This window comes from Ostrea edulis, chromosome 1 (genome assembly GCF_947568905.1).
Source record: "Ostrea edulis chromosome 1, xbOstEdul1.1, whole genome shotgun sequence".
Lineage (NCBI taxonomy): Eukaryota > Metazoa > Mollusca > Bivalvia > Ostreida > Ostreidae > Ostrea > Ostrea edulis.
Genome location: NC_079164.1, coordinates 47,017,588 through 47,042,856, shown reverse-complemented (window position 1 = coordinate 47,042,856; position 25,269 = coordinate 47,017,588). Strand labels below are relative to the sequence as shown.

The window sequence follows — 25,269 nt, the reverse complement described above, 5'->3', positions numbered from 1 at the left end:
TCATTGTATGCTATTATTAGTCAAAAATGCTGAGGAATTATATTTCAGGTGAAATAGCCTCAGTGCCTAGTTATAAGTTCCCAGTCAAATCTTGCGCGGATCCGGAATATTTTTCGGTGTCCTGCCCTCGTCATCTTTTCACAGGGGGTCCAACCTATATCAGGGGTCTGATATTTAATATTTTACAATTTGCATAGCATTAAAGTAGGCAAAGTCATGCCTAAATATATATTTTGATTAATATCAGGAGCGCTTTCACACCCTAAGATCCTCACTTGGTCCCGCGCCTGCCAACGTATATTGAAAACGGAAACGGGTGAGCTACAAGTCGAACCAGATTTAATGTAGGATATCATTCAATTGAAATCAGTCCATTGGTGACAATAACTTTAATAAAATGTAGTAAAACGAATTTCAAGCAGAAAACATTATACATGTTTTCCCGATTATTGCAAATTCATGCATTGGCTAATTTAACCTTGACTGTAAACTTCACCTTGATCTAGACTTAACCAAATACGGAGCCCATATCTTATACAGTTCATAACTTAAATATTGTTGTAGACAATGTGAGATACCGAAAGCTATCTTCAGTCTCAACCGGGGCATGTAAAACACAGGAAATTTAAAATATATAATGAAATGCACCAAAATTACGTTAAATTTCTGTATGTGTATCCAACCCTTTGAAAGTAATGATTAAAGGTAAATGTCACGCGTGTCTGGGAGGTGTGTATGCAACTCATGTCATGTTATGTAAATCTTTATGTAACTTTCATTAAATGCCATTACTGTGGTATCGCTATCCTGTCTTCGGGGGGATGAACAACGACCAGACATCAATTATGATGCATTTCTGTTTCTGAAATTTCTCAAAGTTAGACTTAGGCAGTTGGGGCTGATACAGCGCTGTGCTAGAGAAAGGCACTGGTACGACTGAGGGCTCTTAACAGGTGCCCTTTCCTACTTTTTAACATTTCATATATATATATATATATATATATATATATATATATATATATATATATATATAAATATATATATATATATATATATATATATATATATATATATATATATATAGGTGAATCCTTTTTTGTACGATGTCGGAGTAAAACTGGAATAATTCGGTGAGTTGCTGTTATGTGCTTCAGTCAGACGAATATAGATACAATCAGTTCTAAATATATCGTGACAGAATGAAAGTCGAATCTGCTGCAAACGCATTTCTAATCAACAATTAAAAAGATGCCATGGAATTATTGCAGGCTTCTTCAAAGTGGTTTGGTCTTAACGTTTTCCAAAGAAAACGACTTTTACAGCATATTTTGAGCGTAAAATCGCTATCAGTCTCCCATTTAACTGAATTAATGAACTTTGTTCATGTAATTAGAATAATTCGAAGCAAAATCTTGTTCAGTTCTAAAATTACACAATATGTGCCATCAACTTTGACTGTTATGCAAAAGCTCTTTAAAAAAATAATAACTTTTTACCCCTCCCTCTAAAGCACACACACACACACACACACACACACACACACACAACACACACACACACACACACACACGCTTTCTTGGGCGACTAGATTTTTTCTCTCTCCAAGTTTTGTAAATCAGAATGTGCAAATAACAACCACTCCGCAATCAAACGAACGAATTCTACGAATACAAGATCATTTAATTAAACAATGTGTTACAAACTTGTAAGATCATTGACTTATAACAAGTACCAATCCTTTAATTGTCCATACAAAAATAAGAGTGCACTTTCTCAAACTACAAGGGCGAGGTATGTTCATTGACTTATGTAATCTTTAAATGTATTAGGTTAATAGCTGATTGTATGAACATTTAAACAAGCAGCAATGTGGATAATTTATACATTAAACTTTTCATTCATAAGTAAGGATCAGCTATCCGTTTTTACCGTGTCACACATTTGCAGACATATTTCTTTCTGTTATCAGTTCAAGCACATTGAACAGTTTCATACGAAACAAAAACCATGACCAATTTTATACTCATTTCCATAACGACACATAAAGTGTATACCCGCGTACGTGTAGTCATATATCGTAAGGTGATATTCTGTCAGATTGTGTGCATTATCGCAGTACAATGACGGACACAAGGTAGTGTAAGTATCTATACTATTTAATGCACATCTAGACTGCCTGGTATGCAAATGCATTATCTTGATCATGTTACAATACTTAACAAAATACATGGTTATACGAGAACAGGCCAGGGTTTGGTTACCTTACTGCTGAAGCGAGTTTTCACACAGACGTTAGACGCCGAGAAATGGTCTAGTATGTACTCCAGAAATACACCAACTTTCGTTGTAAAACAATTGTCATGACAACAACCTTCAATGTTATCAAAATCAATTCCACATTTCTTGAGAAAATCTACTCGCTGGCTGTCAAATGTAAGTTGATATTGTCCATTTAACAAGGTCTTCCTGTCTTTCTCTTCGAAAATGACAATTTTAGCGGCACGTCCGGATTTTAGCGCCAGAAAAGCCGACAGCAGCCCCACCGGCCCGCCACCGACCACCACCACGGTCACCTGACAAAGAGCACGTTTGATTCTCTCATAGAACGTCTTCCATCCCGCGAACAATGCCAAAAGCAGTACAGTAATCAGTAGGGTTTGCTGAAGCTGGTAATCGTTCATAGACTCCATCATAGTAGAATTACAAGTCATCCCTCCACGTGACAGATCACATCATCTCTGTTGTCAGTCGCCGTTATAGAATCAGGTAATATCAATTTCTAGCATGTCATTATACACGGAAATGTCATCCTGTTAATTTCAGTCCTGTGAGTTTAATTAAGATTGAGTCACGCAGAGAGTATTATACCATTTCCAATAAGAAATGGTATTACTGCACGTAGATCCCTAACAGCTTAGTCTGAGGCCAGTTAGCTTCCGTGGACAGGAGCTACCTGTGTTCGATCAATGGTTCCGCGATCCCTGAAATAGTGAAGAGCGGGACACTGAAGTCGCGGGTGTAATACACGGCTTAAAACCTTTAAACCACACTAAGTTTCTTTATAAAACACTTGGCATGCGACTGGTTTTTAACTCAATTGAATATTCACAGATTGTTTCTTTTATCACTCCGTAATCTGTAAAGCACCGGGAGAAAATAATAAACTATCGGAGAAAGTATTGCGATGTCGGTATTTTATTGACAGTAATATTCCTGTAGTAATGAGATGAAGATAGTATTATCACCAAAACGTGTGCAACGAAACTCTGTATCCGGAAAGACTGCGCAACATAAACACGCGATTTTTGTTTTTTGACAAAGTTTAAATTGCTGACGTCAGAGATTACAAGTTGCTTCCCTAGATGTCACAGATACTTCTTGTTTATCTTTACACAATTAATGACGCATGACAAACTCTTGCATTATAAGGGCACATTTGGTGACCCACATGCACAAGCGTGTAGTGTCGCACTTAAACAACTATCGATAAAAGGAAACAGGGCAGGGAAGTTATGAACGTTTGCAGTATTTTCACCCCTGCGTAATTACCGGCCCCCCCAAACCATATGTACACCAGAGAGCTAGACTTATAACACTCATCAAGCTAGAACCGTATCATTTAAAATTATCAAACATTTCTGATTTCATAATATAAGTCTGAACTATCAAACAGATACATTTCTGGTTATAAGTCCGATCTATCAAACAGATTTTTGATTTTCATGTTATAAGTCCGACCTATCAAACAGTTACATTTCTGGTCATAAGTCTGAACTATCAAACAGTTACATTTCTGGTCATAAGTCTGAACCATCTTACAGTTACATTTCTGGTCATAAGTCTGAACTATCAAACAGTTACATTTCTGGTCATAAGTCTGAACTATCAAACAGTTACATTTCTGGTCATAAGTCTGAACTATCAAACAGTTACATTTCTGGTTTAACACAACGTTACTTGTAGTCCATCAGTGGCGGATCCAGGATATGTTAAAAAAAGGGGGAGGGGGCAGATAAGTTGGGGGCTTCAGGGTTTTGAGAATTTAAGGCTATTTTCATATACTTTTTATTTAATAAAATCAATAAGTAACAACAAGTAATTGATTTGTTTATCTTTTATGCACTTGTTTGTATGTATATATATATTTTTCAAGTTTTGGTCACAAGTGGGGGTGGGGATGGCTTTAAATCCACCACTGGTTTTTAGGACTGTAATGAAATATATGCAAGATATGAACCCAGTGCAGCTATATTCCACATGCTCTGCCGTGAAAGCAAAACGGTAGGATTTGAAAGCTGAACTAAAGGAATCTAACGCAGAGACATAGGTCCTATATTATACAGCAATGCGCGTTCTATCAATCTGAGAGAAAAATCAGTCAAGGTAGAATTAAAGTATGTCATATTGTGTTTTTCGACACTTATTCATAAAAGTAGCATATTATATGTAAATGACGGCTGTGAAATATGGAGAAATCACAATGCGGGCGTTTATAAAGACCGGATCTCAAGATTCCATTTTGCAGTAATCTTACACAATTTATTCTCGTAACATGCTTTATACCCCTTCAGTTGATTAGTATTGTATAAATTAGGGCTCATGATACTGAACTAAACTTGGATAATTGCACATATGTCCATTCAAGTGATAAAATATTAACAATCTCCCAATCTGGTAATTTTATAGTAAGGGGGCTATAATTCATATGTAGGAATAACTTGTGTTCATGCTTTGAATGTGTTCTCGATATCGAGTACTTTAATTTACACGTAGGAATTGTTCATGCTTAGAATGTGTTCCACCGTGGCCAAACGTCATTTTGATACAACCATTCCTACACAGGATACAATCATGTTTTTAACACAGAGTACAACCACCTCTTACGGCAATTTACTATGGAGAGTGTAGCTTGATCACAGGCGTAGGCTGTTTACATGTAGAGTTCTACCATATAAACAATCACCGAGCTTCGCTACGCTTCCCTTTGGAACAATTATCATTTACGTCTTATATCTTGTAATAGACAATGAAGTTCAATATTCAAAATCCCGTGGGGATCCGGGTTAGAATAGGTCCTCAGTACCCCCTTGCTTGTAGTAAAAGGCGACTAAATGGGGCGGTCCTTCGGATGAGACCGCAAAAACCGAGGTCCCGTGTCACAGCAGGTGTGGCACGATAAAGATCCCTTCTTGCTCAATGGCCATAAGCGCCGAGATAGGCCTAAATTTTGCAGCCCCGGTGACGTGTCCATATGAGTGAAATATTCTCGGAGAGGGACAAATATTAAAAATATAAAGAAAACGCCCGATGTCATCACAAAAGATATTAAAACATGCATCGTCGCTTGTCAATGTATTAGGAATGGTTGTATCCCACGTTATACTTTCATAGAATGGTTGTGTCCAGCGTTATATTTTAATTATCATTAATAAACGTCTTAATCGCAAAGTTTTCTTCCTGACGTTTTTAGTTTACATTTGTAATGGTGTTGTCTTTTCACTGACGTAATTGAATTTTAGGTTTTTTTTTCTTTTTTCTGAAAATATGAAGAAAACGAACGACAGAGACCAATTTACACGAACTTTTCTGTGTTGAAGTGTTTGAGCAAGTGGTAGGGGATCTGACCGAATGCTGTGTTCATGCTTTGAATGTGTTGGGGATTCTTTTGTGTCCATGCTTTGAATGTGTTCGGGATGCTAAAATGTATACGTAGGGATAATTTGTGTTCATACTTTGAATGTGTTCGGGATAATGTGATTTATACGTTGGAATAATTTGTGTTCATACTTTGAATGTGTACGGGATAATATGATTTATACGTAGAAATAATTTGTGTCCATGCTTTGAATGTGTTCGGGATAATATGATTTATACGTAGGAATAATTTGTGTTCATACTTTGAATGTGTTCGGGATAATATGATTTATACGTAGAAATAATTTGTGTTCATGCTTTGAATTTGTTCGGGATAATATGATTTATACGTAGGAATAATTTATGGCCATGCTTTGAATGTGTTCGGAATACTTTTGTAAACAATTCCCTGGTATGTAAATAAAGCTTTAGTTCTCTCTTTTAACCGAATTTCAACATGGCAAAGCTTTCAGTATACATGTATTTCTCTTAATATTTCGTGAACGTGTCGGCATTCAATTCATTTCTACACCGGAAGTATGGTCTCCTAATTCTCGGAACCGTTTTCTGATCTTTGATGGGGCTGTAATGATTCCACCCATTAATGCGATACACCACACGGGGACTGCATATATCAAACACAAAGTCTCAATTAAAGCAGAAAAATGCGCTAGTAAATATAGATTCTCTGATTGGTGTCTCACAGTGTGTCAAAACCGTTAATGACATTTCTTTAATATAACGCGAGCACCGCTAATATAACAATATAATTGACCAAAACTGGTATAAAGTAAAAAAGTCCACCAGCCAAACGAGAAATTCCCGGATTGATTGGCGATAACAAGACAGAATCCACAAATCAGCACATAAAAGGACCAGGGTCCATTAAATCAGGATGGCAGCCACGTGTTCGGAGGAAATAGACACGGGGTATTTACGACGGAGTTATAACTTTATACAACCTGATGAAGTGATTCCGAATGAAATACTGGCATCATAAAATCACCTTGTTAAAACAAGATCAATGAGGGGGAAACATGCTTCAGAATGAGTAAAGAGCCTTGTATTATTTACTGAATTTCTCACAACCAATTCAATAAGCAATCAAAGCAATAGAGCTTCATTCTTAAAACCCTGTATACCGTTTCAACTTGTTATGTACAAACAAAATCATGTGCACACTTAAAACTTTAAAAATTGCACATTAAATCTTCTTTTCAACAAGTTCGACTCTCAATGTCATCTAAGTACTCTCTCTCTTTCTCTCTCTCTCTCTCTCTCTCTCTCTCTCTCTCTCTCTCTCATCCTTAATACTTCATTAGACAACTGCAAGATAACGGCATGCTTACTGTATTACTTCGCTCCTTCATCGAAATTGGCAAATTGATGACGATTTAGAGACGGGCTCTTTCTGGTAAAATCAATTATTTCAGTGTATTAGGTCTCACAATTAACGACTTGAGAGAGAGAGAAAAAAACGAACCCGATGAGAGCACATTGATCAAATATTCCAAATCCTTGCTGGGCAATCAAGGGATTTCCCTGGACAGGGTTAAACATAGTGTTTGCTTTAATTAGAATTGATGTGTTTAAAAATCTGATTATTTTTCACTTTATCTGCCATGCGTTATGGATCTCGTCGATGAGACTGATTTTTTTTTACATGACAATATGTTCAATATCACTTGAGACCGTACACTCCCAATGAACATACAAGTAAAAATTAGTTTATCTACAACAACTATCATATCCTTTGAAAGATGTGACATCGCAACAAATATTGTACATTTTCATATTGAAAACTCGTTAGTCATGCATACAGTGTGTTAATAAAGAAAATCATATCATAGCCAAGAAGAGAATTGGATATACGGATTTCCTTATTCCTCTCTTAGAGACAACTACTATACAGACCTATGTATCACACTTATAGTTAGTCCAAAATATCTGATACAGTTATCCTGGCATAGTAAATATCAAAATCATTAAAAAAGCCAGGAAAACGTCAGATATTTCGGACTAACTTATAATGAGTAGTACTAATACACAGAACTATGAATCACACTTATAATGAGTAGTACTAATACACAGAACTATGTAACTAACTTATAATGAGTAGTACTAATACACAGAACTATGTATCACACTTATAATGAGTAGTACTAATACACAGAACTATGTAACTAACTTATAATGAGTAGTACTAATACACAGAACTATGTATCACACTTATAATGAGTAGTACTAATACACAGAACTATGTATCACACTTATAATGAGTAGTACTAATACACAGAACTATGTAACTAACTTATAATGAGTAGTACTAATACACAGAACTATGTATCACACTTATAATGAGTAGTACTAATACACAGAACTATGTATCACACTTATAATGAGTAGTACTAATACACAGAACTATGTATCACACTTATAATGAGTAGTTGTAGTATACAGAACGGTTGGTTTCAATGATGATATGATTGAATTTACTTTTTATGTCAATTACGAGAAGTCCATTGATCAGACTGTAGTCAACATGATAAACGAAAGATAACTCTCACTGCAACCATGTCAAAGATGTTTCAAATACTGCATGTAATGGGATATAAAGCTGAAAGCACGCGGGACAGAGTATTGAATTATTGAATGACCTTATAAGAAACTTCTGATTTGTACAAAATTTAGAAGACAGCTATAAGACATAAACAAGTTGTCACTTGAACGTCAGGAGGGTACATCTTTAAAGAGGAATAATGTAATAAACATATAAGGAGAAAACCCTTTAAGTTGAAAGAAACCTTTTGTATGATATGCAGTTATACAATAGAATATGTTCAAATCAAAGAGGATTGACACATCGTCATAATAGCCGACTGTCATTCGAATAAAGTATAAATATCCTCTACTTTCCATCCATATCATATTTCTCGGGTGTGTTCTTCCTGCTTAATGAAAAAGAAGCAGCAGCGTACAGGTATTGATCATTGGACTAGGATTACAGACAAGTCGTAAAATATCAATATCCGCTACCAGGTCCAAGTATTCACATGATCATATCTTTTTGTCAGAATTCACAATTTCAACACTTGATTTCTGATTTTGCATTTCTATATCTTAATAGTCTCATTTAGTGAACGAAGATTTCACTCAGTTTCTTATTCTAAAACAGTTATCCGTTATCTATAATTGTATAATTCACACTTAATTTTTATCATTTTTATTTCAGTTTATGATTTTACATCTTGCAACTTATATCTATATCATTATTATTATTTTTTACATTTATTATTATTTTTTTGTTTGAATCGCATTCCATTCTGATTCTTATTTACATTCTATTGTTTGACTTCTCTATAAAAGCATTTCTAAAAAGGTCTTGTAAGAGGTTATTGTTAAGATGACAATCTGGATTGTATCGCCACTTGAAGGTTGAAGAAAAGTGCAATGGATAATTTCGGATTGAACTTCGTTCTCTACCAGAGGGTGTCTTTAACCTTTAATTTATCCGATGATATACCGTAAACTGGTACCCACATGTACATACATGTTTAAGTAATTGATGTTGAATTCATTATAGCGGTAGATAAATAAGAGTCTGAGACGTCAGGAACACCGAAAAGGCACCTGACTGGTCTTGCGGACAGTAAACGTTCTATTGCAGAGCACACGCGCATTATCTTCTCAGAGCAACATCACATGACCACGTAAATACCACCATCACAGGCACATGACCACTGGACCATGTAAAGACCAAATACACAGACACCTGACCACGTAAAGACCACCATCACAGGCACCTGACCACGTACAGACCACCATCACAGACACATGACCACGTAAAAACCAACATCACAGACACCTGACCACGTAAAGACCAACATCACAGACACCTGACCACATAAAGACCATCATCACAGACACCTGACCACGTACAAACCTACATCACAGACACCTGACCACATAAAGACCATCATCACAGACACCTGACCACATAAAGACCATCATCACAGGCACCTGACCACATAAAGACCATCATCACAGGCACCTGACCACATAAAGACCATCATCACAGGCACCTGACCACATAAAGACCATCATCACAGGCACATGACCACGTAAAGACCAAATCACAGACACCTGACCACGTAAAGACCACCATCACAGCAACCTGACCACGTAAAGACCAACATCACAGGCACATGACCACGTAAAGACCAACATCACAGGCACATGACCACGTAAAAACCAACATCACAGGCACATGACCACTGGATCACGTAAAGACCAATCTTCTACAATTCCCCAAACAAAATTAATGATAGCTATTCGAAATGTTATAATTCAAGTTTTTTTTCTTTTTCATCATGATTTTACTCAGAGGTTGTATAGGCGGAACAGGTATTTTATTTTGTGCGACTTTTTAACTAGTCAATTTCTTATCACATATCTTCAAAACATCCCTTGCTACATAGCGCAATATTTATTTGTTTTCAAACTTTACACAAAGTAGTTGTCAATCTACAGTATTTGTTTTATAATTGTTAATTAAAACTAAATCTTCCGTAAATATGAGAAAACAGTTGTGATACTTGTTATCGCCAATAGCAAACTAAGTCAGCAGCGTCCATACAGTTTGCGATTTGTTTTCTTCTTTTTTTTTCATGCCAACACATCTCTCTACACCCCCCCCCCCCCCACCCACACACACATACAAACACAAAGTGGTGCTATTTGTTTTCGTAAGTTAAACTGAATCGTTCAATAGGCACTTAAATTATGTGCAGTAAAAAAATCACCTGATTTCCCTCATTTATTGGAGAGCTGTGCAAGTTAAATCATCATCCAATCAAAATTAATTAAAGGTGCATGCACTCCCTGGTCAGTAACTTTCACCATGTCCATCCGTCAAACCTCTCATATTCATGTATATACAATTTAATTCCATTGAAAAACAAAGAGGTTATAAAAGTTTTAAATATTATCCAATAATGATGATGATGATAATACTTTATTCCAAGAAGGTGACTTGGTTAGTGTACGCATCATTCTTCTCCAGAGCCCTCCTGTTGATACATACAATTATACACAAACAATAATTTAAAACAGTCCCGAAAGCATGGACACAGGAGTACGTAACAAAACTCAGATTATATCGCTTATCATGGTCACTATCACAAAATCTAATATCTCAGATTGCGATTAAACCCATAAATGAATAGAAATTGTATACGAGAAGACAAAAAACATGTTAGATAGTGTTAAGGAAGTGATTATGTTTTTCTCTATATTATTTTAAAAGTATTTTGAGACTGAGAAAGTTTTATGTGTTATGGAACAGCCTGGGTATTGTAATGAGGTCTTTGACTGTGCGGAACTTTGGTAACCGAAGTTCGTGATCTGATTCAGAACGCAGACGATAAGAAGCAGAGGAAGTCCGCAAGATCATCGGGTGCCAAACAGCGAAAAATTTCAAATGATAGAATATATTTGTGTAAATCAACTAGTGCATAAACTGTCAGCCTACCAAGTTTCTCAAACTTTAAAAGAGGAAGCTGGACTTTGCGCCCAGACTTATCCTTCAACTCTCTCCATACCAAGTTTGGATGTAGTACCCCAAATAGTCAAGCGGTAGTCGGCAGAATATATACAATGTAATAAAGCTTTTTGGTATGTAGGATTGGAAACTTTTTTTATCATGTGAAGTGTAAATAATTATTGAATCGATATGATTGGTGTAATATAATTTTTCATCAATGTGTACACCAAGAAGATTCTTAGTCTGAACCATTTCAACTGAATTGTTTCAAGCAACAATCAAAATTAGGCACAAGTGCATGTGCGATAGCTGTGATTTTAACAACGCCACTAAGTGAAGCGTTTCACTTTGAATATATACTTATAACACAACTCTCAGACCATTTCATTAAGAAATAAATCTAACAGAATTATAAGTATCATTCATCTCGTGCATGCCCCTGTTTGTAATTAATTTGATCATGCCGATATGTTGCAAGCCCTTCAAGATAAATCTCAAAAGATTTCAATGAGAAAATTATGTAAGAGTTCTAGTGAGTCCAAAATATGAAAGTTCTAAAGCAATGCACGTGCATACACGCACATATTATTTGAATCTTTTACCAGAAATTTACAGTATATGACCATTTTAGTATTCAAAAATTGAATGAAAAACATGGCACGTACATACACATGAGTATGACTCAACACTTTTGCTTATGTAATTCAAAAAGCATTCGTATCATATACCTACAGTATGAAATTTTATATTGTTTCCAACATTTATTAGACAGAATTTAGCACACATGCATGCACGTGATGGCAGGTACTTTTGATCAAAGCAATCAGTATGGAGTACCAATTAGGATACATCTACAACATAAATTTCAAATGATTTTGATAAAAAATAAATAAAAAAGCTGTTGTCATTCAAAGAACGGCACCGTCAAAAGACGATGCACATGCGCGTTTGCATTTTTTAGTATACTAATCTATAGAAATATGTATTATCTACCTATGCTGTGGTTATCAGCTCATTCTCTTGATTCTTTAGTTTTATCCAATCAAAACAAACCACACGTGCATGCACTTGCAGTTTGGTGATTTAGACCATGCCAAGCAGTATATACCTGCGATATTAATTTAAAACATTTCATGGGGAACAAAAATAGCTGATTTCAAAAATCTTTGTTTGGAAAATTACATGAGTATTAGATTAGGAGTTTGGCAATATATTAATATCCATCCATTTTGAGCATGAGTTAAAGCTGTATAAGTCTCCCAGCATTAACATGACAAGAGAACAAAGCTTCGTACCGAATGAATTCAGATCTCCATTAAAATGCTGAAACAAAGCACAAACACATGTGTTATACATTGACAGATGATGATATTCAGACTCTTAAAAGATCAATTTACATACTTGTCTGAATTCTGGAGAGTATCCGGTATCCTTACATCACAATCATGATTACTACACTAAGTATGACGTGAGCTAAACTAAGTTTTACAATTATTGACTAAATGTATTTTACTAATCAATGTAGTTAAAGTGCAAAGTTTTTCACGAAATACTTTGTGTATTTGCAAAACAATCGAGACTGCATTTGATCAACAAATATCTTTAAGAGGATTTCTGTCACACCAAGGGTGCAATGCCTAACAGGAAATGGACTGTCGCTCGATGGAGACACAATGCGACTTATTGACATTGATTAGAGTAAAAGAATAGAGTCTAAAATACATGTTGTGAAATAGCTGTAGAGCTTTTAACATTAATTTTGTAGAATTAAATGCGTAAAGTAGTTCGAAGCTCTCATTTGGCAGTAAATTACAGGGAACCAATCTGCTAGATTTCGAGCATTTCTTAAAAAAAAATGTTAAATCGAGGGCAAGTGATAAAGTTTTGATTTCTCTGACAGCGCATTGTTTCAGTGTATGTAGAATTGAGTCTAGCTCTATATACAGTATCGGGTCTTTTTGAACATGATTACTACATATATAATTCTGATAAAATATATAAACAAAGACACTAAATGACGATTACTCCCGAAGCTGCACGTGCGAGACTTTTCAGTAACTCCAAAGTATCCGTTATTTCACGTGTACACATGTGGTATTTGCAATAAAATGAACAAAAGCATATTATAACCTTCATATAGTGACTTTCGTACATTGAAATACTCACCCCAATTCGAAAATACATGTACATCTGTCAGATAGCACTAATGGAGAAAATTGTACTTCGTAACTAGCGGCCAGTTTTAAACGTCTTTTTGAGCTATGAAAGGAACACTATGATTGGATTTGAGCTATGAAAAGAGTACTGTGATTGGATCACACAGAAGTTTGAAAATGGTCATTGGCAACGATGAAGGAAAGTGCGCGACAAGCAAGACATTTAAGTCCTAAATTCACAGAACTCCGGTCTTTCAATTCGCAACAGAATTACATCTCTATTATGAATTCTGTCGAATATTATGCCAGGCAATAGGCCAAATATAAAGATCTTGACACCTTGTCAGAGTGGATAAAATCCCGTATTAGACGTACAGTTTTGTATCAAAACAAAAGTGCGTCCCATCTATCCCTCTGTATTTAGTAAACCAGAAGTGATAAAAGAATTATATAGGCTACATGAGGAATATGTTTTGGTTCCAGCTGACAAAGCTTGTAACAACATGACTCATTATTACAAATGTATTTTAAACAAACTTGGTTTTAATTTCACATTTAGTAAACTTACTTATACTCAAACTTCCCTTTCAAAAGATGAAATCCTTCAAAATCAGGCTTTAGTTTTAAACACATTAAATATTCCAGTCTGTAGGACGAATGAATATTGGTTACCGTCCCTAAAGTGGATTTCAAAACGTCACAGAAACCTTTACGAACAGAAATGCCGTACATTGCTGGATCCAGTAAATGTTCTACCTGTGCTCCTTCAAACTTATTGTGCCACAGTATATGCCACAAATTGTACAAATCAAATGTGAATTCTAAAAATATTATAAAGAATTTTTGGTAAATTTTAAATCACAAAACTTCTTAGATTAACAACATCAAAACTCCTCACAATCAACTAAAGGATAGGCTTTTGGACATCATAGATAGCTGCTTTTTCAATAAAAATGGGAAAAGGAAACATTCATATTTTGTTATATGTCAATAAAAAAATTACTTTGTTAAATATTACTCTGATTTCTACACACAAGTACCGGTAGTCTGAAGCTGATTTAAAAAAGATGCTGAAATTCCTCATTGATAATATATGTGTTGTCTTTGATGATCAGGTCTTCCAACAGTACAAATTGTGCTCCTTCATTAGCTGACCTGTTGTTTTATCAACTCGATAATTAAATATATCGAAGACGTTTTATCTATCAACCATACTCATTTCCATTCGTATGTCGATTCAATATATCCCAGTGATACCAGAGTCTGCTTCATACTTAGGTATTTATTGAAAATAGATGTTAACGGCAAACTAACAACTCAACGTTATGACAAACGGGATGACTTCAGTCTCTTCATCGTCAATGTCCCATATTTATGTAGCAATATACTGTTGTCACCTACATATGGTGTTTATGTCTCAACTGATTCGATACACAAGAGCGTGTTCTGCATTTGATAACTTTTAAATCGAGGCAAGCTACTGACAAATAGGTTGATGTTACAGTGGTTTCAACAGTCTATTTAAAGTGAGCATTTCGCACGTGTATCACACCAATTTCTAGGCCGTTCTTACAAAATGATTTTGACTACGGAGTACCCCGTTTACCTTATCAAGATATAGGACTCACGGCGGGTTTAACCGGTCGACAGGGTATACTTACTCCTTCTAGGCATCTAATCCCACCTTTGGTGCGTCAGAGGTTTGTGTTTGCCCTTCTCTTAATTTTGTATTCTTCGCATTTCGTTACCCTTACTTTTTCTTTTAGCAAAGGTAAATAATGACGGCCGATTGATAATGTAAGGGAATTTCATTAAATTCTTCGTTGTCGACTGCTATCAAATATGTCTGCAAGAGGTCCATGTGCCACATCGCTCATCTGAGACACCTGGGCCCTGCCGTTGTTCAGCTGTTGTATTATTTAAAATATTTTTTTTTAAATATCACTCTATATTCCCAGGACACTGTTTGACCTCCATATTGTGGTCCCTAACTAGCCCCAAAGGATCACAACGTAACTGAAAAAGAATTCACATAACATACAGATGCCTCAACACCAATAAGACTAACATGTTCTTGCTGTTCTGGATAAGACCAAGGTGAAAAGGTCATAAATCATGGTATGGTATGAAAGACCTTGCCATAAGAATCTATATGCAAAACATGAAAGTTCTACCTTAAAAAGTTCAGGAGATAATGATAGTGAATAGGTCAGATTTTATTAAAAGTAGGTCAAACTTCAAGGTCAAGGTCACACGATCAAACACCAAAGTATAACAAGGTCTTGCCATAAAGAATATATATACAAAATATGATTGTCCTACCTTAAATAGTTCAGGACATATTGAATAGGTCAGTTGTTGTTTTTTTCAAAAGTAGGGCAAGGTCACAAGATCAAACATCATTTAACACCATTTAAAAAACTGTTTAAAACCAATTTTTTAAAACTGCTTTCACTGATTTTTAACCTTCATTACACAGTACAAATTTTTGTCTATGTCTGATTTTGCATAGTGCTCGACATAAATATAAATTTAACTATTGATCTTAATTATAGTGTTTTATTTTGATAATTTTACCGATAAAAAATCTTATGTCATACTGTCATTTAATTTCATTTAATTGTTTTATTGCTTTATTTTTCTTCTTAACCTTGTAAAGCGCCTTGGAGTCATTTGTTTTAAATAAGGCACTGTATAAATTATTGTCATTTTGTCACAAGGTCTTGCCATAGAGAATATAGGCCTATATACAAAATAGGAAAGTCCTACCAAAAATAGTTCTGAATATACGTAAGTTATGTTTTCTTAAAAGTAGGTTAAACTTCGAGTTCAAAGTCATAATATCAAAGGACATGATATGAAATGAAATGTCTTGCCATAAAGAAAGTCATACACAAGATATGAAAGATCTACCTTAAATAGTTCAGGAAATAATGAAAAGGTAAGGTTTTTATTAAAAGTAGGTCAAACTTCTAAGTCAAGGTCACAAGATCACACATCATTACATCACATGAAAGTGCATGCCGTAAAGAATGTATATACTGTACAAAATATAAACGCCCTAGCTTTAATAGTTCAGGAGATATTTTCAAAGATTTCCCCTAAATATTCGCATGTAAAACTTTGATACCCAATTGCGGTCCCACCCTAGGTCCGAGGGTCATGATTGCAACAACTTGAATCTGCACTATGTCAGGAAGCTTTCCAGTAAATTTCCACTTTCTGACCCAGTGGTTCTTAAGAAGATTTTTAAATGACTCTGTCCTATTTTTGCATTTATTTATCATCTCCCCTTTGAAGTGGGTATGATTCTTCATTTGAATAAATTTTAATTCCCTTTACTCAGGATGATTTATACCAAGTTTGATTGAAATTGACCCAGTGGTTCTAGAGATGCAGAAGGAAATCTGAAAAGTTTATGGACAGATGGAAAGACAGACAAATGACAAACAATAGGTAATCAGAAAAGCTCAAGTGAGCTAAAATATTGTTCCTGGATCAAATTTTTATGTATTTTGCTTTATTGAGGTATCAAGTATTCTAAAATGCAAAAAGTATTCAAAGTAAGGGTTTCGCAGAGTGCGTTATGGTATATACAGAGATAGTGTTCCTCCTACTGAAATCAGAATAAGGGGATTTTAGCATTTCCATTTGAATGTAAATACGATCTCTATATTTCTATATCTACAGTCGAAGAGGTTTTTGAATTTTTCCTTTCAATTACCTTGTCCTTTTATTTAAAATCTTGAAAACCAATAGGATCTAAGATCATTATGTAAAGTTCCATTTCTGAAAGTTTGAGTTTGAGGACATTTTCTGTTTATTACAATTTTTCTCATCGCAAAATAGTAATTTGTGTCTTATTTTCAGACTGCAAAAATATTGCAACACACAGTTTAAAATACAACAAGGGTCCTGTATTGTGGGGCATCCACTCGTAATCTCGGTTGAGATTCGGCTCGGCAGGATATCCAGACTGACACCTTTACATTCAACTTCGGCCGATTCTAGTATTTGATGTGCACTTAGGTGACTAGACCGTTCGCTTCAAATAAGTGATTTGACTGTTAAAATAATTCTATCACTATTGTCCTGTGTGGGATACGGGTTAGATTAGGTCTTCAGTACCCTTTCCTTGTCGTAAGAGGCGACTAAATGGGGGCGGTCCTTCGGATGAGAAAGAAAAACACCGATGCCCTGAGGTGTGGGACGATAAAGATCCCTCACTGCTCAATGGCCGTGAGCACCGAACATCGGTCTAAATTTTGCAGCCCTTCACCGTCTCCTGATGAGTGAAAGATTCTCAAGAGGGGCGTTAAACAATATACAATCAATCAGTCTATCTTTTCACTATCAATGATGCACTGTTTACCATCTAGGTATGAAAATCCCAAAATTAAAACCGCCACTAAATTTTCTGTTTAAATGAAGACTCCCATAACGTACTTGTTTATCTCCTGATATTGAAGAGTTCCTATAGTCTGTTTTTCTTTGTTAGTGATATACAGTAGGTGTGGGCAGTTACTATATTCACTACTTTCACTTCTGTTGGAATTCCCAGCCGTTAGAATAGATGCACGATATAAAAAAAAAAAACATGCGCACATTGTTCACAACTGCATCGCATTCATGCATGAGCAAATGGCTATAAAGATATCGAAGGCAAAACCATTGGGAATGTAATATTGCAAAGTAAATCTCGACAATTAACAACTTCACACATTAATCATAATATTATTACATGCATAATTATCTTATTTGCAAATAAAACCTGTCGTTAGGTAAAATGTTATCTGATGCGTTGCATACCAATTGTTAAACCGTTCTTTACTTACCGATTTAAACTACGGATATAGGGCTCGCGGCGGACGTGACCGGTCAACAGGGGATGCTTACTTCTCCTAGGCACCTGATACCACCTCTGGTATATCCAGGGGTCCTTGGTTGCCCTTCTCTTAATTTTATATTCTTTATGGGATTTATAAGATTGATCACAGTTCGGTATCTTCACTTTTCATCGACACAATACAGGTATGAGAAATTCAAACTTTTATTTAGAGGATAAATATTGTTGTGATCCTTGTTCCTTGAAATTATTATTACATAAGCAATATTCTTGGTCATTAAAAGTTCAGTCTTGTATTTCCATCGTGAATTCATTTGTTTTTAAAGTCCACAACCAGAATTTCTTACCAATCTACTTCTGCTATTGCATTCAAACTTCGTTCATTACAAACAAAATTCTTCACAGTGCCTAGATATATTCCATCGTAAACAAAATATTCCTACATGTTCGTGTTCGCCTTTCAATTATAGCCCAGTTGGGCATGTCTTTACTAGGTGATGCAAATATGCATGTGCATGTATTTGAAACCATCCATTTTTAAGGTCCGAAATTCAGCCTCGATCTTACAATTGGCGACAGTAACTTCATCTCTATATTATGAATTCTGTCGAAGATTATGCCTGACGATGGGTTTAACATGAGGAGGAAGACCTTAGCACTTATCGGAAAGGACAAAGAGTATCAAATCTCGTATTAAACACATTAAGGTGTCTCTGTCCTTGGGTTTTGCAAAATCATTCAAATAGTTAAACGTTGTGCATGATAGAAATCTTATGCAGGAATTTTATTCACTAGGTATACTATAAAATAAATGGTAAACTATTTGAAACTGAAAAAACAAGAGGTACTGTGAACAATGCTCACTAAGAATACCCCCCGCTTACCCCAATCTCCCAAAGGGTGTTGGTAATAGGTATAAACTACCTTTTCTGAGTGTAAAAAACAAATGGCATGACAAACCGAACCATATTGCTACTTCGATGTCCAGTGCGCGTGACCTTTGACCTTTTGACCCCAAAATCGATAGGGAATATCTTCATCCCATGGGTAGTCCATATGTATGATATGGTGACTGTAGGTGGAAAGGATAACGCTTTAAAGCCCGGAAACCATATTGCTACTTCGATGTCCAGTGCGCTTGACCTTTGACCTTTTGACCCCAAAATCGATAGGGAACATCTTAATCCCATGGGTAGTCCATATGTATGATATGGTGACTGTAGGTGGAAAGGATAACACTTTAGAGCCCGGAAACCATATTGCTACTTTGATGTCCAGTGCGCTTGACCTTTGACCCCAAAATCGATAGGGAACATCTTCATCCCATGGGTAGTCCATATGTATGATATGGTGACGGTAGGTGAAAAGGATAATGCTTTAGAGCCCGGAAACCATTTCGTCTACAGACGGACGGACAGACAGACGGACAACCCGATTCCAGTATACCCCCCCCCACAACTTGTTGCGGGGGGTATAAAAATGATATTCTCTACAAATATTTTACAAAAATATTGTCAAGGGCAATAATTCAATACTGGTAATATATCTGTTTTCTGTTTACTATACAATGATTTCCCCGATATCCACGATTAACTTTTATATATCATAAAGCAGCAGTTTTATGAAACTGTTAAAATTAAATTTTTGTCATTCTAACCAGTATTTATGCGAAATTACATGTGAGCTCAAAATAAAAGACAACGCAGCGTCTTCCTCATCTGTTTCATATTTGAATGATTTACTGAACATGGATGTTAACAGCAAACCAACAACTCGATTTTATGAGAAATGGGATGACACCAGGTTCCCTGTTGGCAACTTCACATATAACAATAGTCCAATATCACCTGCATATATGGTGTTTATGTCTCTCAAATTATTCGAGACGGGAGATCATGTTCTGTATATGATCAATTTTTAATTTTAATTTTTTTAAAACCAAGATAGGAAATTGATTTTAGAGGGGTTGCAACAGTCAGATTTCTGATCGTTATGAAGATCTGATTTGTGAATACGACTCCTCATTAGGTTGAATTCTGTCGGACGTGTCCATTTTTAGACCATTGTTTACATATTGATTTGACTACACCGTTTACTGATCAAGATAAAAGGCTCACGTTAATTGGAAGAGACCGGACAACAGGGGATGCTTATTCATCCTAGGCACCTGCTCCCACCTCAGGTGTGTTCAGGGCTCCGTGTTTGCTCTTCTATCAATTTTATATTCTACATGGGATTTATGATCATTGATTTTTATTGAGTGCATTTACAATACTCTCTTTCAATGGTTAACGGGTATTGAAACGGGAAAAACGATATCTACTCTTTGCTATTACCTGAACATTTGAACAGAGATTTTCTACTGGGCGTTATACGGGATACCATTTACTCGTGGAGCGTTTATAAGGAATAGCATCTAGTCTTTGAGCGTTTATACGGTATATTTTTCTACTCTTAGAGGGTTCATACGGGAATATATCTACACTTAGGGAGTTTAAACAGGATATTATCAGATTTTGGAACGTATAAGGGAGGTCATCTACTCTTAGAGAGTTTACAGGGGAGGTTATCTGCACTAAGAGGGTTACACGGGATATTATCTAATTTTCGCGCAACATGGTGACTGTAAGTTTGAGTGGCGGGAAGTGACAATATCAAAACACCTACATATATATTCTCTGTACAAATTCTACAAACATAGTGACACCATTCATTCACCTTGTTATGGATTCACATTTATTTATGACACATAATTTATTGCAAAAAGGTCGTATGTTTCACATTTATTTATAACACATGATAATTGATGGTGATGACGCCGTACGTCATGACATTATTTTATTTCATTTTAATAGGGAAGACTACTTGAATCCATTTAATGGATTTTATGTCACAGTCTTTATTCTTCCAGTCAGTGCACGTAATGAATACTTCATACATCTTATACAGGAAATGACAACTGATCGCCTTTTAGGCCAGGTATAGCTTAATGAGTACGTCTTGGGTGGGATTGAAATGATCTTAATGGCATTCTAAGGATGATATACTTATATTCCAAAAGTAATATAGGTCTGGTCAGTTTGACAGAATTATTCATAAAGTACTATTGGTTTTGCAGAGCGGGATATCCCTTGCAACATGGCACACAGTAAGATAAATTTCTAAGAGATCTTTTGAAATCAGAGCACAAGGAATTCTAGAATTTCCATTTCAATGATCTTGATCTTTTACATATGACATCCGAAACCAGTAGAAAAGTTCTTTGATCTAAAAAAAAAATATACGTATCAATTTACTAGAAAATTACAACTATCTCTTCAGACCATTTGGTCTTTCCAAGTTCGTCGTAAACATTTCCTGAAGGTTTTATAAAAATTGAATAAGAAATGCAACAAATATTGATCATTTACAGTTTTAGAATTACCATCTCAATAACCTTTGCATTTTACATCAAATATTACTAACAGATATAAGCACTAAGATTCTTATACAAAGCAGGAAAGCCAGGTGGGGTTATTTTTGTGAAAGTAAAAAAGAGAAAAAGAAACCCGTTATAACGAGTTAATATCTATAGAAACTCTTCTTTTCAAAAACTTTATTGCAACATAACAATCAATAGAAATGAAATGAAGTCATTGAAAAACATCTGGCTTATAAACGATTATTTTACGGTGACTATTATGAAGGACTGTTAGTCGTCGCAAGGATGATGAGAAAATGTTCATTTCTTAACCAAAACAAAAACAACTTTTGAGGGGATATTTTCCTGAATTTAAAAAATACTGTATTTCAGAAGAACATTTATCTTTACTACTTAATGTCAATCCACCAATAAATGATATAATATCAGGTACATGTAGCAGGCAGATATCTGTTTGGTTCGAAAAAATTATTACTACATGAAAGGCGAAGATAACGAACAGTGATCAATCTCATAACTCCTATAAGCAATACAAAACAGAGAGTAGGGCAAACACGGACCCCTGGATACACCAGAGGTGGGATCAGGTGCCTAGGAGGAGTAAGCATCCCCTGTCGACCAGTCACATTCGCCGTGAGCCCTATATCTTGATCAGGTAAGATATGTACTTTATTATGAAATCATGCATGGATTTATTTTTTAATAATGAAAATGCGGATCGACCAAGCCCACAGCAGCTTGGTTTTAGTTCTGCTATTAAAACATCACAATTGTTTTTAAATAATCATTTATTCAAATATCAGCGAATTAAGCTTACAAAAACTTCAGCCATATGAAATCATACCACAGCTGCAACTTGTTTCAAACCGATATTATATTTCGGGAACGCGGGAAGGGTCTGCAACGTTTCCTTTAGCTATCTCGATATAATGAGTTAATCATATCGTAATTAGAACGAGATAATTCACTCGTTATATCAATATATAAAACGAGATAATTACTCGTTATAACGAGATAATGAACGAAGATATAATGATAATAATGTGCTACTTTTTTGCTTTCTAAAAATTGAACCCATTCGGCTTTCGAAGCAAGTAAGAATTTCCTTCAGGTGACCTTTACCTCATATTGTAACCTTGAAAACCGATAGGAACCAAGTTCTGTGTACTAGGTGTAACTCCTGTAAGTTCGACAAAAACTGGAAGAAAACTGTAACAAATTACCCTACATGTACCAGTTATCGTGACCTTTCACCGATAACCTTGAATGCCGATAGAATCAAAAAATCCTTTCAGAAAGTACACTTTTTGTTAGTCTTGCTAATTAAATTAGTCTAAATGATTGATATTCTCCAAGTGACCTTGGTGTTTTAACTGTATCTTTATTCACTTGGAATAAAGGTCTTTCAATACAATGTATTATTCTCTTACTTTCAAATTTGTTCACAAGAACATACACACGAACGAACTGGCTAGATACCGAGGTGCCAGCGAGGGTGTTGCACGCAGATTGAGGTACCCGTGTAATGCAGATTTTGGTCATTACAACCCGTGTTTAGCATTTATTGGTCCTGATACTGTACATTATTCATGTTACACGAGTTCTTATTTTGGCCATTAGTCGCTGTCCAACATGATTTCGTGAGAACGCAAAATTGAAAGGCTTTTCGAGAGATTAACACGGATGCTAATTACTAATCTAGAGAAGAAGCCCCCGTACCATTGAGAGCAGTGACAATCTTACCTTACAGGAGAACCGGGTGACAGTGTTTTTGTGGCATCGTCGTAGAGTTGTCAGCATATACTCCAAATAAATTCCAACACGGGTATAGAAACATTTACTGTCCCAACATCCTTCCAAGTTATCAAAGTCCACACCAGCCTTCCTCAGAAACGAAACACTTCGTTTGTCTATGGCAATTTGATAATCCTTCTTTAGATTTGATACTTTATCATTTACCTCATAAATAGTGAGGGTTGAAACTCTCCCTGTTTTTAAGGCGAGCATCGCCGCAGTGACTCCAATAGGTCCTGCACCAAGAACGATCACAGACACTCGGGCTCTCTCGTGACGTATCCTATCATATAATGTTTTTATGGAGGCAAAAAGGATAATCACCAAGGTAGTCATTATAACGTTTGGTTGTATCTGAGGAAAGTAAGATGGAGAGGAGGTCTCATTACAAATCATCTCTCTAACAGAGACTGGAACAAGCAGTGAACAATCTGCAGCTAGGGTCAGCAAAGTCCAGCGTTTAGGGGTTATCAGTCAAGGTCAACACAACAAAGGTCAACCATCAAAAGACCCCCCAAAAGTCATTTTCAACACATAAATTCCTATACTTTGTTAAAGATCATTTAAACTCTGCTCACGGAAAGTCCTAAGATCAATGTGAACGGGAAGATAGATGCTGATACAGTGAGGCTAAGCTCGGTATTGAGCGCATCGATTCCTGGCCTTCTTGTGGAGTATGTTGCTCTCTAACAACCTGTAAAGGTAATAGAATATTATTGATATCCACTCACTGGCGTTGTCCCTTATTATTCTTCAAGAATAATTTACCTGTAATAGAATCTGGACGTGTTTTTCCAACTGATATGACAAACAAGAAGTTAATTAATGGGCTGATGTACTGTTAATGAGAGGCACATACTCTTAACATCATCTGAGCAAATATAGAGGGCGTTTCGGATCATGTGTTGACCGAGAATTGTCAACCCAACCCCGGCCTTAAAACAGACATTCCCCAAATCCGATCAGTGTAAACAACATGAGCCTTGAAGCTCATAACCGTGGAGCTATTTCACTAGATATGATTAAAAACCGGAATTATCATGCCCTCGAGACCGAATCTCGGGGGCATACTAGAATTGACTTTAGTCTTTTTGTCTGTTTGTCTTTACTCAATTTTAACCTCGGTCTCAAGCATTATAAATTTGATGAAATGAAAGGTCAGTCAGGTCAAGGTCATATGTTTGGATCAAAGGTAAAATGTTCAACAATAAGACTAAGCCATGTTGGATATACATGTAGTGTTCAAAACATCGTAATTAAGACATATTCAAATGATCCCAGATACAAGTAAGATATTCTTCAAAATATTCTTTCAATGACCGATGATTGAATCAATTTGGAGGGGGGGGGGGCACAACTTCTCCATGTCGTAGACTATGCTTTAACACTACCTGTACCGTAGAGTCATTCGTTAAATCTTCGTGGTTTAAAGAAACATAGACATGTTTATAGTCACTTAATTTCGTGGTGGTAGAGATGTTATTCTTAATTGTAATTCAATATTTTTTGTTTATGGAGGATTCAGATTCTTTGGTTTGTCAATACCCAAATAGCTTTAACCCCCTCGAAAATTAATGAATTATTGTATTTATAAGAGCAATTTATCTAGAAGCTGTTTATTTACATGACAAAAACAAACCAGTGGCGGCAGGAGATGGGTTGATGAATGGCACATTCGCGTTATCACTGGTCTGCGATTAATATTGGTCACATGAAATATAATGCTGTTGATCGGTGCAATCTAGGCTATGGCTGGTATCATAGCATGAATCCTAAATCGTTAGAACATAGTATGATCATTGTGAAAACCATTGGTCAAAACATACCGCAGATATATGCATGTAGGAAAGAATTGCATTATACGGCCATATATTGT

At 35.7% G+C, this 25,269-nt stretch overlaps 1 protein-coding gene across 9 annotated transcripts in view; it reads right to left on the bottom strand.

Annotated features, from left to right (window-relative positions):
• The window catches only part of LOC125652431 (leucine-rich repeat-containing protein 69-like), a 60,484-nt gene that overhangs the window by 33,178 nt on the left and 2,037 nt on the right, over positions 1-25,269 (bottom strand). For 6 of the 9 annotated variants that reach the window (XM_048881647.2, XM_056151787.1, XM_056151749.1 and 3 more), the window contains one exon: positions 23,343-24,087. In XM_048881647.2, the coding sequence (XP_048737604.1) occupies positions 23,343-23,789 (447 nt within the window). In that variant the 5' untranslated portion in view covers positions 23,790-24,087. Of the gene's footprint in view, positions 1-2,261; positions 3,451-23,342; positions 24,088-25,269 lie in introns of those variants that run through there. The other 3 variants (XM_048881637.2, XM_056151654.1, XM_056151722.1) reach the window with 3 other exon arrangements.